At 48.1% G+C, this 16,098-nt stretch overlaps 1 protein-coding gene across 1 annotated transcript in view; it reads right to left on the reverse strand.

Moving 5' to 3' along the window:
- Positions 1 to 15,882, reverse strand: part of FBLN7 (fibulin 7) — a 34,441-nt gene extending 18,559 nt beyond the window's left edge. The window contains exons 1-2 of the mRNA XM_073339906.2: positions 15,564 to 15,882; positions 3,024 to 3,183 (exon numbers count right to left, since the gene is read on the reverse strand). Of these exons, the coding sequence (XP_073196007.1) occupies positions 3,024 to 3,183; positions 15,564 to 15,638 (235 nt within the window). The 5' untranslated portion in view covers positions 15,639 to 15,882. The remainder of the gene's footprint in view (positions 1 to 3,023; positions 3,184 to 15,563) is intronic.
- Positions 15,883 to 16,098: the final 216 nt, after the last annotated feature.

The raw sequence follows: 16,098 nt of genomic DNA on the forward strand, positions 1-16,098 counted from the left end.
GCCCTTAGCACCTTGACGATCCAGTGGCTCCACTGACTACTGGGCAGGCTTCTTGCTTCTGATGTACTTATAGACAATTTTGTTGTTAGCAAAAGACACAAAAATTAGTTGCTCTTCAAATTCTTTTTTGGCCTGCCTAACTATACTTTTATAGTCAACTTGCCAGAGTTTATGCCTCTTTCTATTGTCCTCAGTAGGATTTGACTTCCAATTTCTAGGGGATGCCTTTTTGCCTCTGAGTCTTCCTCTGCTGTTTAGCTATGAACAGACTCCAATGAGAAACTGCAGAACGGGAAATAATTTGCAAACTTGACACCATCAAATTAGGTCTGAATAAAGACTGTAAGTGGCTGGGTCACGACAAAAAATAATTTTCCCTCTGTTGATACTCACATCTTCTTGTCAACGGCTGGGAATGGGCCACATCCACTTTGATTGAACTGGCCTCATTAGCACTACAAAAAGTAATTTTCCCTCTGTTGATATTCACCCCTTCTTGTCAACTGTTGAGAATGGGCCACATCAACCCTAACTGAATTGGCGTCGTTAGCACTGACCCCCCACTTGGTAAGGCAACTCCCATCTTTTCATGTGCTGTATATTTATACCTGCTTACTGTATGTTCCACTCCATGCATCTGATGAAATGGGCTATATCCCACAAAAGCTTATGCCCAAATAAATTTGTTAGTCTTTAAGGTGCCACAAGGACTCCTCGTTGTTTTTACGGATACAGACTAAGATGGCTACCCTTCTGAAACCTGTTTAGCTATGGTGGCTTTTTTTATCATACTTTTTTTTTAATTTGGGGTATATCTGTAGTTTGAGCCTCTATTATGGTGTTTTTTTAGTAGTTTCCATGACGCTTGCAGGCATTTCACTCTTGTGACTCTTCCTTTTAATTTCTGTTTAACTCATTTCCTCATTTTTGTGTCGTTCTCCTTTTTGAAGTTAAATGCTATCGCAGTGGGTTTCTGTATTCATCTCTTGGACACGATCCTATGCATCAGTTAGGACTAAATCAAGAATTGCCTCTCTCCTTGTGGGTAGCAGGACAAAATGCTCCAAGAAGCAGTCATTTAATGGTGTCCAGAAATTTTCTCTGCATCCGTCCTGAGGCGACATGTTCCCAATCAATATCGGGATAGTTGAAATTCCCCATTATTATTGGGTTTTCTGGTTTTGTAGTCTCTCTAGTCTCCCTGAGCATTTCACAATCACCGTTATCATACTGGTCAGATGGTTGGTAGTATATTCCTACTGCTATACTCTTATTGTTCAAGCATGGAATTTCTCTCCATAGAGATTCTATGGTACAGTTTGATTCACTTAAGATGCTCTCTTTCACATGTAGGGCCTCTCCCACACCAGCATGACCTATTCTGTCATTCCAATGCATTTTGTACCCTGGTATTACTGTGTCCCATTGATTATCAATTGTTCCACCAAATTTCTGTGATACCTATTATATCACTATCCTCATTTAATACCAGACACTCAAATTCACCATCTTAATATTTAGACTTCTAGCATTTGTATATAAGGACGTATAAAATTTGTCAGCGTTTGGTTGTCTGCCTTCTTGTGATGTAATTGAATGGGACTCTTTTTCATTTGACTGTTTCTCTTCAATTCCGACCCGTACTTAATCAACTTCTATCCTCTCCTCTTCACTAGTATATTGAGTATCCCTTTACTCCTCCCCTAAGGGATGTCTCCAGCCAAACTGCGTTCTCCTCTGTACCTGTCAGCTTTCCCCCCACCCCTTAGTTTAAAAGCTCCTCTATGACTTTTTTAATTTTAGATGCCAGCAATGTAAAATGATACGCAGTGTCTCAGTGAAAAGGCCTGGAAACTTGAGAGTCAATATGTAAACTACCTTCCTTTCAATAGACGTAAGAGAATTAAGTAAGAATGACGGGGGCTCAAAAGACCCTAAGTGACTTAAATTTCAATGGGACTTGTTTTCCTAAGATGCTTCTATAAATATCACCTGACATCTCTCAGGGCTTGTCTACACTGGCAAGGTTAAAGCGCAGCCGTGGCAGGGCTTTAACATGGCTTGTGTAGTCATGGCAGAGCGCTGGGAGAGAAGTCTCCCAGCGCTCTTCAAAAATCACCTCCATGAGGGGCGTAGCTCCCAGCGCCGTCTGCACTGTCAGCTGGTGCACGGTCTACACGGGCGCTTTACAGTGCTGAAACTTGCAGCGCTCAGGGGCGTGTTTTTCACACCCCTGAGCAAGAAAGTTGCAGTGCTGTACAGTGCCCGTGTAGACAAGTCTTCAGTTTCTACAGTGTTGTGACACTGCAAACCATGCATGAGAAGTAAAGCTTTTAGTCGCCATTGTTTTCCACATGAAATATGCTTTCTGCTTATCGTGTGCTGAGAAAACTGAGTATCATTCTAGACCATGGAGAGACATATTTATTACTACATGTGTCTCCACTGTATATGAAGACCAAGCATCCCCCCGAGAGAGAAACAGGAAAGAGGATTTAGCGGGAGAGCACTATAAATATACTGACCTAATTTTAAGATCTAAAATTAAGACCATGGGCTACTATACGGTCATAAGGCTTGAGTTGGTTGTGTGGGAAGAGCATGTCGCACTGAATATGATCGACTGTAGTTACTTTGGGGCAGATTCCTGACCTACCGATCTGTGTGCAAAGTGCCGTGTACAACCATGGGATGAGACTGATGGACTGGTTTGGGGAGAAAAGGCATATTGGGGCTGTCCCACAATGTATGGAGCCATTTGGGTGGGACACATGTTCCCCTTCTCTTCCAAAAATGAGGGGGGGGGGAAAGAGAGGGGGCAGCGCATCCCTAGGTCTTGGCAGTCCATAGTTCAGTGTGACATGGTGGGCAGCGGGATGTGCCAAGAGCTAGCTTGCCAGGCCCTCGCTCTCCCTGCCGGGGCCTGGGGGTGGGGGGCAAGCAGCCTGTCGGTACTAGTGTACACCACAGCCGGATGCTCTATGGCTGCTCTTGTTGCTGAAAGGCCAGCTGTGGGTTTTTACCGGATTGTGGGTCTGGGGCAGCTTTTGTCACCGAGTTCTGCAGAGTTATCAGCCGGTTCTTCATGACGCGCACTCCCTCTGCAAATCGCGTTTCCTGCCCCTTTAAGAACTGCTGCATTTGGCGGATGGCAGCCAGGAGCTGCTGTTTGTTGAGACAGTTCTGTGAAAAAGAAAGAGACAGCTGTTTCAGCGCTGAGCATGCACGTCACGCAACGGTGCGTTAGCTCCCTTTATCTGCAGCTGCCAGCAACGGAGGGACCACTCATTAAGCACAATTAGCGAGCAATTATTCCAGCGCCCACTTCCCCTCCTATGTACATGGTCTATGTATGTTCAGGGCAGTTCTGAGCAGTTTCGTTGGCACACCCAGGCCTTTTCAGGTATACGCTGTCAAATAACTGCAACACAATAACCAGAGTGAGCAGCCAGAGGTGCCGCACTAATCTCAATGAGCTTGTGAAAATCCACTCATATTTTTAACTGTAGCAACAGAAGTTCAACCCCTCCAGCATTGTCCCATTCTGCAATTCCTCCCTGCAGCCCCAGCTCAGCGATGCGCCTAGTGCCCCCTTCCTTGCCAACCCTCCGGGACTATCCTGGAGTCTCCAGGAATTAGATATTAATAGTTAATTAAATATTATGTCATGTGACTAAACCTCCAGGAATAAGTCCAGCCAAAATCAGCAACCCCTTCACCCACCCTCATCCCCCCGTGTCCCCAGCATTTTGTAACCCTGTTTTATTTACACACAAGGGGGATCCGGTGAAGTTTAGTCCCTCAGAAAGACCGAGTCAATGTGGCATCACCAGCAAGTTCCAGGCACATTGTCGCATGGCTAACTGCCAGTGCTACGTTACGCTGCCAATCTAGCACTAGGCCAGCAGTCACCCCATTGCTGGAGCCTTTCCTAAGCAAAGACAATTGCCAGGTGAATTTGTGAGGTGGCCGAGGATGTATCAAATTCAACTTATAGAAAGAAATGGCAGAAAAGCCATGCCCTGACCTGTGACGTATTATGTCACCACTTGTCATGCACCCCTGGGGGGTCTCACAATGCTTTGCTGCTGTAGCTCTCAGCCTGGGCTCCTGCAGGTCACATCCTGGGTGTCTGTGTATAGCCACAGCCCTGGTCTTGCAATTCTGACCCCAGCTACCTGCGTACAGCCCCACAACCCTATTGTGGCTTCCACCAGCCTGGGTTATAACAAGAAAGGTGACCCCAACACACTCCCCATCCCAAATTTTCCCAAAACCACATGCGTTGCAATGTCCAGTCTTCTCCTGGACAATTCAGAGAACTAAAAAGGTTTGTTTGTTCCTCTAAAGAGACAAAAGCACATCACAGCTTACTAACTTAACTGGGGTAAATACACCCTTCTATTTAAACACAGCATGAGCTGGTTTATAGTAAAGATAAAACAACTGTAGTAACAATAGGGCACAGGTTAAAGGATGCCAAACAAAAGGAATAAAGTTGGAAAGGGTGGCAAGCAAATAAGTGTGAAAATGCGCATCTAAAAGTCTACAACAATCTAGCAAGGTACAGATGTTGTTCAAGATGGTTTCTCAACTATATTCAGTTTCCAGAGGTGATAAGGTGTTTTTATCTTTTATCATGTTTGTGTCACTTCATTTGAGCACATAGTGATTGTCTGGTGTTACCCACATAGTTGTTATGGGGGCATTTAGTGCACTGGATGAGGTACACCACATGTTGTGATAGGTATGTGCAGGATCCATGGATCTTGAAAGGTGTGTTGAGCATCATGGCAGTGGAAATATGTCCACGGGTTTTGGATCTGTTGCTCTGGCAGGGTCTGGTGCTGCTTTGAGTTGGTGTGTCCTGGTCCGTGGGGGGGCTTGCTTCAGATGAGCTTGGAGAGGTTGCGGGGGCAGGGGGGTGTTTGAAGGCCAGAAGACGGAACTGGGAAAGATTTCTTTTGGGATGGGGTCCCCACTGAATATGGGTTGTAGTTGTTTGAGGATACCCCATATAGGTTCCAGTTTGGGGTGGTAGGTAACAACTAGGGGTGTGCTGTTGGAGGGGGTTTTATTTCTGTATTAAAGAAGGTTCTCTCAGGGTATTTGGGTGGGCCATTGCATGATGCGATCTACTATTCTGGTTGGGTGTTCTTGTTTGGTGAAGGGAGTTAGATGTGTGTTTAGATGTATCTCCCGGACTTTCTCTTTGAAGCAAATTCTGTGGTATCTGATTGCCTGGCTGTACAGAAGAGATTTCTTGGTGTGTTTGGTCACGTACAACAGAAGTTGGTCCAATGTAAGATATTACCTCACCCACCTTGTCTCAGGCTCTCTTATGAGATTCAAGAGCTTTCCCTTCCACAACCCAGGTGAGCAGGGGTCTGCAAAGATGGAAACTGAAGTCACCCCAATTATTTCAGATCTTGTGAAAAGTTCAGTTCCTGAGGTTCCAGAGCGATTCTCATTTTATCCAAATGGGCTCACACCAAAAACTGACTAGTGAAGATGATAGCTGACCATTTCTGGGGAATAAGCCTAGAGAATAGACAGGTGGTGCAGATTTTCAGATCAATGAACAGGGATTTGTCCATCTGAATCTCAATGCTACTAACTTCCATATTCCCTGCACACTGCTTATGTGCATCAGTCCACATGAAAAAGAAACCAAAGGGGATCCAAGTGTACTCAGAGGTATGAACCACATGAATATCAGCCATCTCAGTCTAGCACTTAGTACCCTCTGCATGCTAGTAGCAACTTGGCCAGATCCATATCCTGAGAGGTGCTGAGGCATTGTAATCAGTGGGAGCTTTCAGAGTTTGGACCCTGGGAATTTAGAGGGCCAGCAAAGAGGCAGGATGTTGGGGAGTGGGGCCGCTAGCTATCCCCTTAAGAGCACAAGGTGGCTACGATCACCTGGTGTCTGCAGAGAAGGTGAAAAGCCACCCCAGTTCCCATCAATGGGTGCTGCATAGAGGGAAGAGTGTGCCATTTGAGATACTTCTACATTAGGCCCTCCAAATATGGGCATTATCTTGACTCCTAGTCAAGGCAATGACAACCAGAATACTGACCCACGGCAATGCTCATTAAACACTGCTCTGTCTGGGAATCCGGCTACAGGTACTAGCCATCATCTCATCACAGGCAACGGCACCTGGGTAATACCACCTGTAGCACTTTTCATCAGTAGATCTCAAACCTGCCAGTACCATTCCATGGAGATGCTCTGTACAATAGTGATCAATAAATCTACCTGTTAAGTGTGCGAGAGGAGTTCAAAGTGGAAATTTCTTGTCTCATAGAACTCCTTTCCAGTAAACACATGTTGGCGTAGAAGACACAAACCTCCCCAAAAGGAGTCATTCTGTATTTTGCAGAGTATTGCGCAATCACTTGTTACGATGTTTCATTCTGCCAGACCCAAATCCGTTCCGATTGCCTTTGATTTGTTAAACTGTCTCTCCTGGTTGGGTTATTACTGTGGAAAAAAATATCTCCTCAGAGAGAGTGTTTTGGGGGACAGACTGGAGATCCTGTTCTGCTGATCAGGAATCTTGGTCGTAGGAGAGTTATTTTCCATGCTCACACAAAGCTGAACAAGAAGTCTTCCTGTTGTAGCTGGAAGTCACTCATGTTTTCTTCCTTTTCCAATATTTTAGTCCTCATTGGTTAGCACTGCCCTCTAATTACAATGGGCAGACACTAAAAATCAACCCTACTAGCTACATTGCACTCCCAGTTCTTGATAAAAATCTTCATGAACTTAAAGAAATGAGTTTTACTGGGATTCACGCTGATTGAATGTGTTCCTGCTTAGCCCAGCATTGGGCTTACGGGTTGAATCTGGCTCCAGATTTGAGCCTTGATGCTGCTTCCAGACAAACCTCCCAGTGGCTTTGGTGGAACATTCTTTGTAAGATCTGTCCGGTGCAGATCAAGACTTTCTGCAGATTTTGCTTTTCATGTGACCAGACTCTTGAGTCCTTCATCCTAATAAAGAAATTCTTACTTCAAGGATGGCTTTCTGTGAACTACTTGTAAGAGAATAATTCAATGCGGAGTATGACAAGCAAGGGCTGTGATTACTTTGGAAATCCTGGGAGGGATTCCATAGCTCATGTTAAGTCCTTTTGGAACCAGAGCTATATTCCACTTCAGTTTTACAAAATAATAGGAAAACAGATGTCTTGTGCTTTCTTAGGGTGCCAGGAACACTTGTGAGATTTATGTCTGGAAGCTAACAGTTCTGGTTTGAAGCCGGAGGGACTGATTCACCCGGGAGGCATGCATCTTTGTGACAGCATGCAGCAGAACTAACTTAAAACCAAACAAGCCTGAACCAAACAGGCAATTCTGTAGCTCACCAAAACTCAGTTTCCCCCATAAATAAGCAACTTCTGTTCTATTGGGAAATGCCCCTTGTCAATGGGAACAGAGAGAAGATATGGTTCCTGCCTCTTGTCAAGAGCGTTTCAGAAGGACCACTGGGCGCATAGGAATTGTCCTACAGTCTTTAGCTACCTGCTCACACAGCATTTTCTTAACTTGGCCTCTGCTTCAGTCAGTGCACAGACCAAACAGTGAAGGAAGAGAATGATAGTCTTGGGTGCTTAAGGCATTAGCTCGGGACACAGAAGAAATGGGCTCTAAGCCTGGTTCTGCTACAATCTCTGTCTGTAACTGGCTAGGTGAGAGCAGGGAAGTAAGCTGCACCCTCTCCATGGCTCTCTCTCTGAGGAACAATGTTAGACCCCGAGCTATTTCTGGGGGTTCCAAAAGCCCTGTCCAGCTAGTGTTATGGAGTGATCACCGGATGGCGCTGTAGTGTGGTGCAGATTCCTTGGGGAAGCTGATACAATCAACAAAAGAATTTGCTCTCTGCGTTAATTTCAGTAATTAGAGGCAGTTCTTGGGGCAGAGTCCCTTGCTGGGAGCCAGGCACTGGTGTTCGGGCCGAGCTCCCTGGAAAAGGGCCTTGCCCGCATGCCATTTGGGACCAGCTCTGTTCAGGGACTGGTGGATGAAAGGAACAAGTTACACCAAGAACATCCCCAGATCCACGCCACTGATTTCTCCTGCAACAGGAAACCAGCCTGCAAGGCTCCAGATCTACTGCTGGGCCAAAGGGTGACTTGCATGGCAACTTCACTTCTCCCTGTTTGCAGGGTCCACAGAGCAAAGAGGCCCCCGGCCCAAGCCTGGGAAGGGGCAGGAACTGTCCTAGGCTTCTTTGCTGGCACCTCTGTGAGGCAGGCAGATGGCTGAGAAAGGGTGCCTTGGTCGGGCGTCTGTGAGCCAGGACTGCGGCAGAGAGCTCGCTATGCTGGGAGAGAAAGGGAAAGGAGCTTTCTGATTTTGCTATAAACCCTGTGGAGTCAGAGAGAGGAGTGAACGACCCAGCCTAAGTGGATAATTGTGCCATGGGAAGGTACCCTGCGGAGGGGTGGTTTAGTCTGGCTGGAGATCCAGACACAGGCAAGTGGAGGCACTAAGAGAAGGATGAAGCCAAGGGGCTGAGCAGAGAACCCTGGAAAGAACCAACAGGAATGGCCTTGGACAAAGGAGCAGAGACAGCTTGGAGACTCAGACCAGGCATCCTCTTCCTTTTCCAGGTCTCTGGGTGAAGAGCCCAGCAGAGGGTGGGTGGAAACTCCCCTTCAGCCCTGCTCTAGCACGGTAGAAGTCGTGCACCTCCATCTCCTGTCACTGTATCATGAGGATTGTGCAAAGCTGCTGGTACTTGTAGCCTGTTCCATAGACTTCTCTGGACAGCAGCTGCATTTGCTGGTTTATCTATGATGGTCATTCTTGCTAGGTGACTAGTCCTGCTGCCAACACATGGTTACTTTGAAGCAGATAAGCGGGAAATGGCCCAACTTAATTTCAGTTTAAACAGGGAAAACCGAGGGAAGGTTTCTGAAATCTTCAAGGAACTTTTCAACAAGATCCCCTGACTTCAGGGAGATTTTATAATCAGCACATGGTTAGCAACTGCAAACTCATCACTGCCAAGGGCACATTCGTTAGTCACTGAAGAGCACAACGAACAGTGGTGGGCATCATTCCAACGTGCCATTGAATCCAGCCTGGAAATTCTGTTTCATTCATTCAAGAGGCTTCTTCGTCAAAGGGAGCGAGATCATCCGGATAAACAACCGGTGCTGCAATCATCCCGAGAAACCTCAATGAAGAGCAGAGTAAGGGGCGCAGCATGCCAAACCCTCTGGAGGAGCTCAAGAGGGAGGAGGAGCTGGAATCCTCCTTCCACTCCGGGCATGCTCTAGGGCCTCTGTGGTCACGGGGCCTCCTCCCACACAGGCAGGATGGGCGTGTGCATGTGCTGATGGGTCAGCTAGCTGTGGATCTTTGGCTGGACCCATCCCTACCCTCATGCGCCCCTATGGCTGGAACCCATGCAGAGCCCAGCTCTCAGAGACCTGTCTGCCTAGTGGAGTGCAATCACCTAGCCTGACTTCTTTCTCATGCCCGAGAAGAGGAGGGGGAAGGGGAGAAATGGAGCCTATCTGAGTAGTCATTAAATAAACAACAAAAGGATCCTGTGCACGTCGATAGCCCCTTCCACAGAGGGTTGCAGTACAAGCCAGATGTTCACTAGCAGCTGTGCATCTTATACCTAGTCCCACGATGGACCAACGAAGGCATGGGGAAGTTCAACAGTTTGCCCAGCAGTGTGAGTGACAGACAGATGGGAGTCATACCCAGAACCCTGGGCTCCCCATCCTGTGCACTGACCACTAGACTCTCCTTCCCCCACCCCCCATCCAGGCCACGCTCCCTCTTCAATCGCTGTACAGTTTTGCTAGGGTATTTCACAGAGTGGGAACCTGCCAGCATTTCATACAAATTCCTGTTACACATTTGCAGAGCTGCAAGCCTGAGAGAAGGCTAGTAAACAATAGATCATGATGACACTGACCTGACCTTTTGGGAAACGTCCGACCATAGGCCCACCAGTCTTTTCCTAGCCCCCTTGTGAAGCAGTTCCAGTTACTTTTACTGTCTAAGCAGCCACTCGTGGTTTAAAATAACCTGCTCATGACTGTTATGATTAATAAGAGACCCTTCCTTGCCGCCAGGTCTGCCCACCCTTTTCCTTCCTATGAATACACTTGCAACTGATAACCCTCCAACCAGCTGCCCTGGAGCAGTGCTGTATGCCCAGAGCCACAGCATGGTAGGAAGTGACCCACGTTCCTTTCGTCCCCCAATGGAGTATTGCTTTTGGGCCTAGATTACGGATTTATCCCAAGTGCTATTTGTGGGGCAGCTGTGCCCCCCTTGCCCCAGCGGGGACAGGAATTTGCTACTGGCCCTTACTAGCAGGGAATTTCTACGTCTATGTGCCAAGGCTCTGCCCATTCCTCCACTCCCCGGCCATCTGCTCTTGGGGTAGGGTTGAGAATGGGGCAAGCCAAGTCTGGGGAGGCCATGAAGCGTAAGGGGTGGGTGGGGGAACCTATTCTATTTCCTACCATGCTGCTGAGTAGACTGACTCACGACGAGCCATTCAGTCTTTAGAAAGCTCACGGGCGTTTCCTTCTAGATGGACAAGCAGCACCAGCAAGATCTGTTCTGTTCCCCCACCTCTTTGAAAGAAGCGGGGAACAAAAATTCAGGCACAAAATATAGATGGCTACGTCTGGAAGATGAGGTGTCCCAGCTCGATCACAGGCAAGGGAGGGCAGAACAATTAAGAATCCAACATTTCAACCCTCAAATTTTGGGAGAAATTTTTAATTTTGACCAAAAAGGAGAGATTATTTGGGGGTGAAGGGGAAGGGGAGTTTTATCCTGTTTTTTGACTAGCTGTAATCACAGGTAACAGACAGAACATATCTGAAAGAAGGTCTTTCCCCTGCATCTACCGCTCCAACACCTCACTGAGGCAGCCAGGGGCCACCCGCAGAAGCTGCTTGGACATGGGATTTCCCACCAGGGCGCAGCCCGGAGCCATTTGACAGAGGGGTTCCAGGAATGTGGGCAATGCTGCGCACCATGGTGGGAAAGTTCGCACGGGCCAGCGTTCAAACACAAACCCCTGCCTCCAGGCACACACCGGGCTCTCCGACAAACACAGGCAGCTGGGACCAGCAGACGGGAAACGTCTCTTTGACACTGCCTTGGCGCTGCTCAGCATGACGTTTGCAGAGACTCCAAGGCCAGAAGGAGCCATTGTGATCACCTCCTCTCTGACCCTCCTGCCTAGCTCTGGGCAGAGAATTTCATCCTGGGATTCCTGCCTGGAGTCCCTGCCTTCTGGTTGAATGACAGTAAATCTCTTTGAAAGACATCCAGCCTGGATTTACAGATTCCAAGTGATGGAGACGCCATCACATCCCAAATTACTTTGTTCCAAGACTCGATTCCCCTCCCCGTTTAACGATCTGCCCCTGCTTTTCAGTCTGAATGTGTCTAGCTTCCACTTCCTGCCATTAGAGCTCACCGCGCCTTCATCTGCTAGAGTAAAGAGCCCTCTGTTCGTTGTGAGAAATCTTCTCCGCATCTAGGTGCTCTGGGCAGGGAGGAAAAGCTCACTGTGACTAGGAAAGGGTAGAGGGAACGGCTCGGGGGGCTACTCAGGTTCAGAGCCCCCCAGCTCGGCATGCCGGTGCCCTTGCTCCAAAGTTCTTCCCTTCCCCAGGGCTGGGGGTTTCCTACCCATTCCCCAGAGACTGGCCCGACCTGGTGCACCACGGAGGCTGCTCCAGCCTCTCCTCCAGGTCCTGCTCTCGTCTCTGCTCCCCACACACATGTGCAGGGGCAGAAACATTGTGGGGGTGGGAACATGCATTAGCCCCCCACCCTCCAATATTTCCATTGTGGGCGCGCTAGCCCCCCCTCCACTTCCACCATTGCTGAAAGTACAGACAGGCCAAGCTCCAGTCGCCTCTTAAAAGTCTCTTCACACAAGAAAGAACTCGGGGGGGGGGGCAGTGAAGCTTTAATCCTGCCCCCATCCCTCCGTCCCCTATTGCACGTTCACCCCGGTTTGTAGTTGTGAGGCAGGCTATAGCGAGGGTGTCTGAGGGGAGCTGCTTACGCCCGCACAGCATCACACCCTTACTCCCGGGACTTGGCAGGAGCCAGGAAGCAATGCTCTTATTAGCGAAGGACCAGGGGCCGTCTGTCCCCTGGCCTTCGCAGCACTTGTTACCTCGCGCTTGTGCCCTGCCACGCCCGAGGGCTTTGCCCCTGGTGTCTCTCAGAGCGTCCTGCCCCACAGCAAGCCCCACACCCAGAGAAGCGACTCACCAGTCAGCGCCACCATGTGGCTGGGTGCAGGGCTGACGGCCGGGGCGGGACCCTACAGTGGTCGGGATCGGTGACTCCGGCCAGGTCACACTTAAAAGCTCAGTCCCCTCGCAGGGTATGTGGTCAGGCCCTAAGCGGGCTTCCCCAGCTGGCCTCTTCAAAGGCCCCTGCTCCACCTGAGCCAGCAACAGTCTTTCCTCACACGACCTCATCTTTTGCACTAATCCTGCTCTTCCTTTCGGAGTCGCTGGGCCCTGGACTTCTCCAGGAGAGCTCAGCACTACAAACCTGCCACCACCGCAGCCCTGCTGCAAGCTCAGACCTCCCGTCCCTCTGGGGCTTCTCCTCAGCAACACCAGGCCCAGCACAGCCCCCCTGGAGCCTAGCCTCGCCCCAGGGCCTGCCATCAGAACTAGCTCCACTCCTAGGGCTGTCCCTTCCCAGCTGATCCTCAGCGGCTCGGCTTCCTCCCATTTTAAGTCCCACACCTTGCAGCTGTGGCAGGCCAGGGCTAACTGACCAGAGGCTGGCTAACCCAGACCTCCTGGTCCTTATAGGAGCAGGCCACCCTGTTACAGGGCCTGTCAAACAGAGCTATTCCTGCAGACCCTCCTTCCCAGAGCGTGAATGAGCACCAAGCCAATGCAGAGCGTCACTGATAAACAGAGAACACCAAGTCCTCACCCGCAGGCTGCTGCTCTAACCCTTAGACCACACTCCTCTTCCAGAGCCAGAAATGGAACCCAGGACTCCTGACTCCTTACATTCCACTGCTGGACAGCAAATAGCAGTGTAACCCACTAGCAAAATGCATCTTACAGCTCTCTCTAGGGGCTGCCCCCACAGGCAAGGAGGATAACAGCTTTCTACTGCTGCCAGTCACTTCACTTCTTTAGCTCAATTGGTAGAGGTCTGCGCTGAAAATCTAGCATTCAAAACCTGCTAGTGACCCAAGAGAAGGGTCACTACAGTGGTACATAAGATAATGTCTTTTTTTTTTTTAATCTTTTTTTAAAACCTAGGTGATTCCATTAAAAAAACAAAAACCCTATATTAACAGAACATTAAGGTTGCAATTCAAGCACTCAGAAGTTAGGAAAAGTCAGATTCAGATTACCTAACAGTCTTTAATTTCATGATACCCTCCTATTTGTTCTACAGGACTGCTGCCCAGGGCAGACAGTGAATGAAGCGGGAGTGTGTAAAAAGTGAAATATTGCCTTGTGATTGAGGCACTCGCCTAGCATTCAAGAGAACTGGGTCCTATCTTAGCTTAAATAAAGAAGGTTAAGGGGTGACTTGATCACAGTCTATAAGTATCGAACAAATATTTAATAATGGGATCTTCAATCTAGCAGAGACAGGTCTAACACCATCCAGTGGCTGGAAGTTGAAGTTAGACAAATTCAGACTGGAAATAAGGTGCAAACTTTTAACAGCGAGTAATTAAGCAGTGGAACAATTAACGAAGAGTCGTGGTGGATTCTCCGTCACTGACAATTTTAAAATTAAAATTGGATGTTTTTCTAAAGCTCTGCTCCAGGAATTATTGTGGGGCAGTTCTTGGGCCTGTGTGATACAGGAGGTCAGACTAGATGATCACAATGGTCCCTTCTGGCCTTGAGATCTAGGCATCCCTGTTTCTGCTACAGACTTCTTTTGTAAAGCTGGACAAGGTATTTAAATCACAGGCTTCAGAGGCCAGAGTTGCCAGTTTTGCCTTTTATTCCTCCATGTTGCAGTTTCCCACCCGGAAAACTGGAATAACATGAAGTTACCTCGCCGGGGTGTTATAAGGGTAAGTTCATTAACTTCTGGGATGGGTTCAGATGAGTAGGCTTAGGCTGGTGGGCAGTAAATACGGGACAAGGCCACCCAGTGAACGAGGGGGATAAAACAGCTATTGAACTGCCTCATTCACTGAAGCCCTGTCTACCCTATGCCCTGAGAGAGGCTGGGTCAGGTGGAAAGAGGAATAGGTAATTCAAGGCTGCATCATAAGGCACGTGCGCCCAGGGACTGAACTGAAGTTGCATAGGCAACTAACTTTTGAACACTTAACTTTGCAACCCCAATGTTCTTTCCTTTGTATGGAATATCTCTGTAGATATCTATTCCAGCGACCATTTGTTGTCCAACACTGTCGTAAAAAATTATAGCAGCTGGATGTGGTAAACAGAAATCTGAAAAAAGAAAAGAAAAGTGAGTTGAATCCTGGCACGTAGTTTACTTTTATAACAAGGTCTTTGTTAAAAGGCTATTTTTAATGTGAACCACCAGACATACTGCAGCTAGCTTATGGTAACCAGAATAAACAGCACGATGGAACTGCTCTCAGAAAATTGGTTCTAGTCTTTGTCCCTAACAGGCCAGCACAGTCTGTCAACATGATTAAGCATGTCCATTGTATTCAGTATGTAACCGAAAGACCTAAGTATTAACCATACTATTGTCTAATGAGAAAAGGCTTGTGCATACCCTTTGTGATTCCCCTGATAATTATAAACTGCATTACGGTCACTGGGTTGTCACAGGACTGCAGAGTTCAGATACTTAGTGACATCTATGCAAGGATCCAAAATCACTGCCAGCGTGTTACTGTGAGAAAGGTTATATTACAAGTAAAAGCTGAAGGGAAGAGCATTACGCCGGGGACACAGGTCCAAAATGTCCAATACCTTGGACCGTGTGTGGTGAAGAAGATGATTTTGAAAATGACGCAGGGTGAAATTATGAAGACTACAGCACCTGTATTTTCATGAATGTGACTTTTAACTATTACCTTTCCTTTGAAAGAGAAAAGTGTCAATGACAGAGGATAGTCAGAAGTAACGGCCTGCGATGGGTCGTTTTCCAGTAAGTTTATTCACAGGATGGGTCTAGAAAGGAATATCACGAGTCCATGAAAAGAACAAGCTGAAGAGCAATAAAGTCCTGTTCTGTGCAAACTATTCTGTTCCATAAACCAATTTTTAGCACCACAATTTCCTGCAAATGCACAACTGTTGTTGCTTAGTTAGTTCTGTGACAGAAAGCTGGTTAGCACTCACAAGCTACTTATGCACTGGGGATCATGCAGTCTCCCACCTACATTACATGGATTTGCCTGTAAAATCCACACATCCATTGTTTGTCTTTTACACCTGGCCGCGGATAGGAAGACTCTCCAAATGCCATGGGAAGACATAAGAGACAGTGGGGGTTATAGGGGGTAAGAGACAGGAGACAGCCACCTTCTATGCTGCAGATACTGTAATTATATGATAGAGACGGAGGCTTACCTGGGAAGCTGGAGATCCCTGGCATGCTGTGAAGTACAGGAACAGAAAGAGGCTGTACTGAAATCCAGAAACCATGGTCCTAGTTTCAAGGTAAAATCTCTTCTCGGATTATTTTCGAATGCTTTCCCCTCCTGAGTGTTTTCTCAACCTGCCTTAGAAGTCCCTGGGAATGCCTGGAATGCAGCCGAGGGACAGCTGACTCCCGCTTGCCAGCACCAACCTGGCAGCTCCTCTCACGGAAGGGTTGAAGAAAACCACTCAGTTTTCAAGTCCTCATCTGCCGGCTGCCCTCGCAGCTGCTGCTGCTGCTGCAATCAGCCACTGCTGCTGCCTGTGTGAGCTCTTACAATCCAACACCTAAGCTGTGTGGGTCTGGCTGGGGTTTAGTTTCTCCCTCCCACTCAAGGTAGCAGTGGAAGGCTGGCTGGCTAGCGGGGTCCTAGCAGTAGGTGTTGGTCTCAGGGGAGAAACACTTGCCAAGTGGATATCTCCTTGTAGCCCGCACACTGGGCAGCGGCCAAAGTGGGGGAGACTC

Source organism: Lepidochelys kempii, chromosome 3 (genome assembly GCF_965140285.1).
Source record: "Lepidochelys kempii isolate rLepKem1 chromosome 3, rLepKem1.hap1, whole genome shotgun sequence".
NCBI classification, from domain to species: Eukaryota; Metazoa; Chordata; order Testudines; family Cheloniidae; genus Lepidochelys; species Lepidochelys kempii.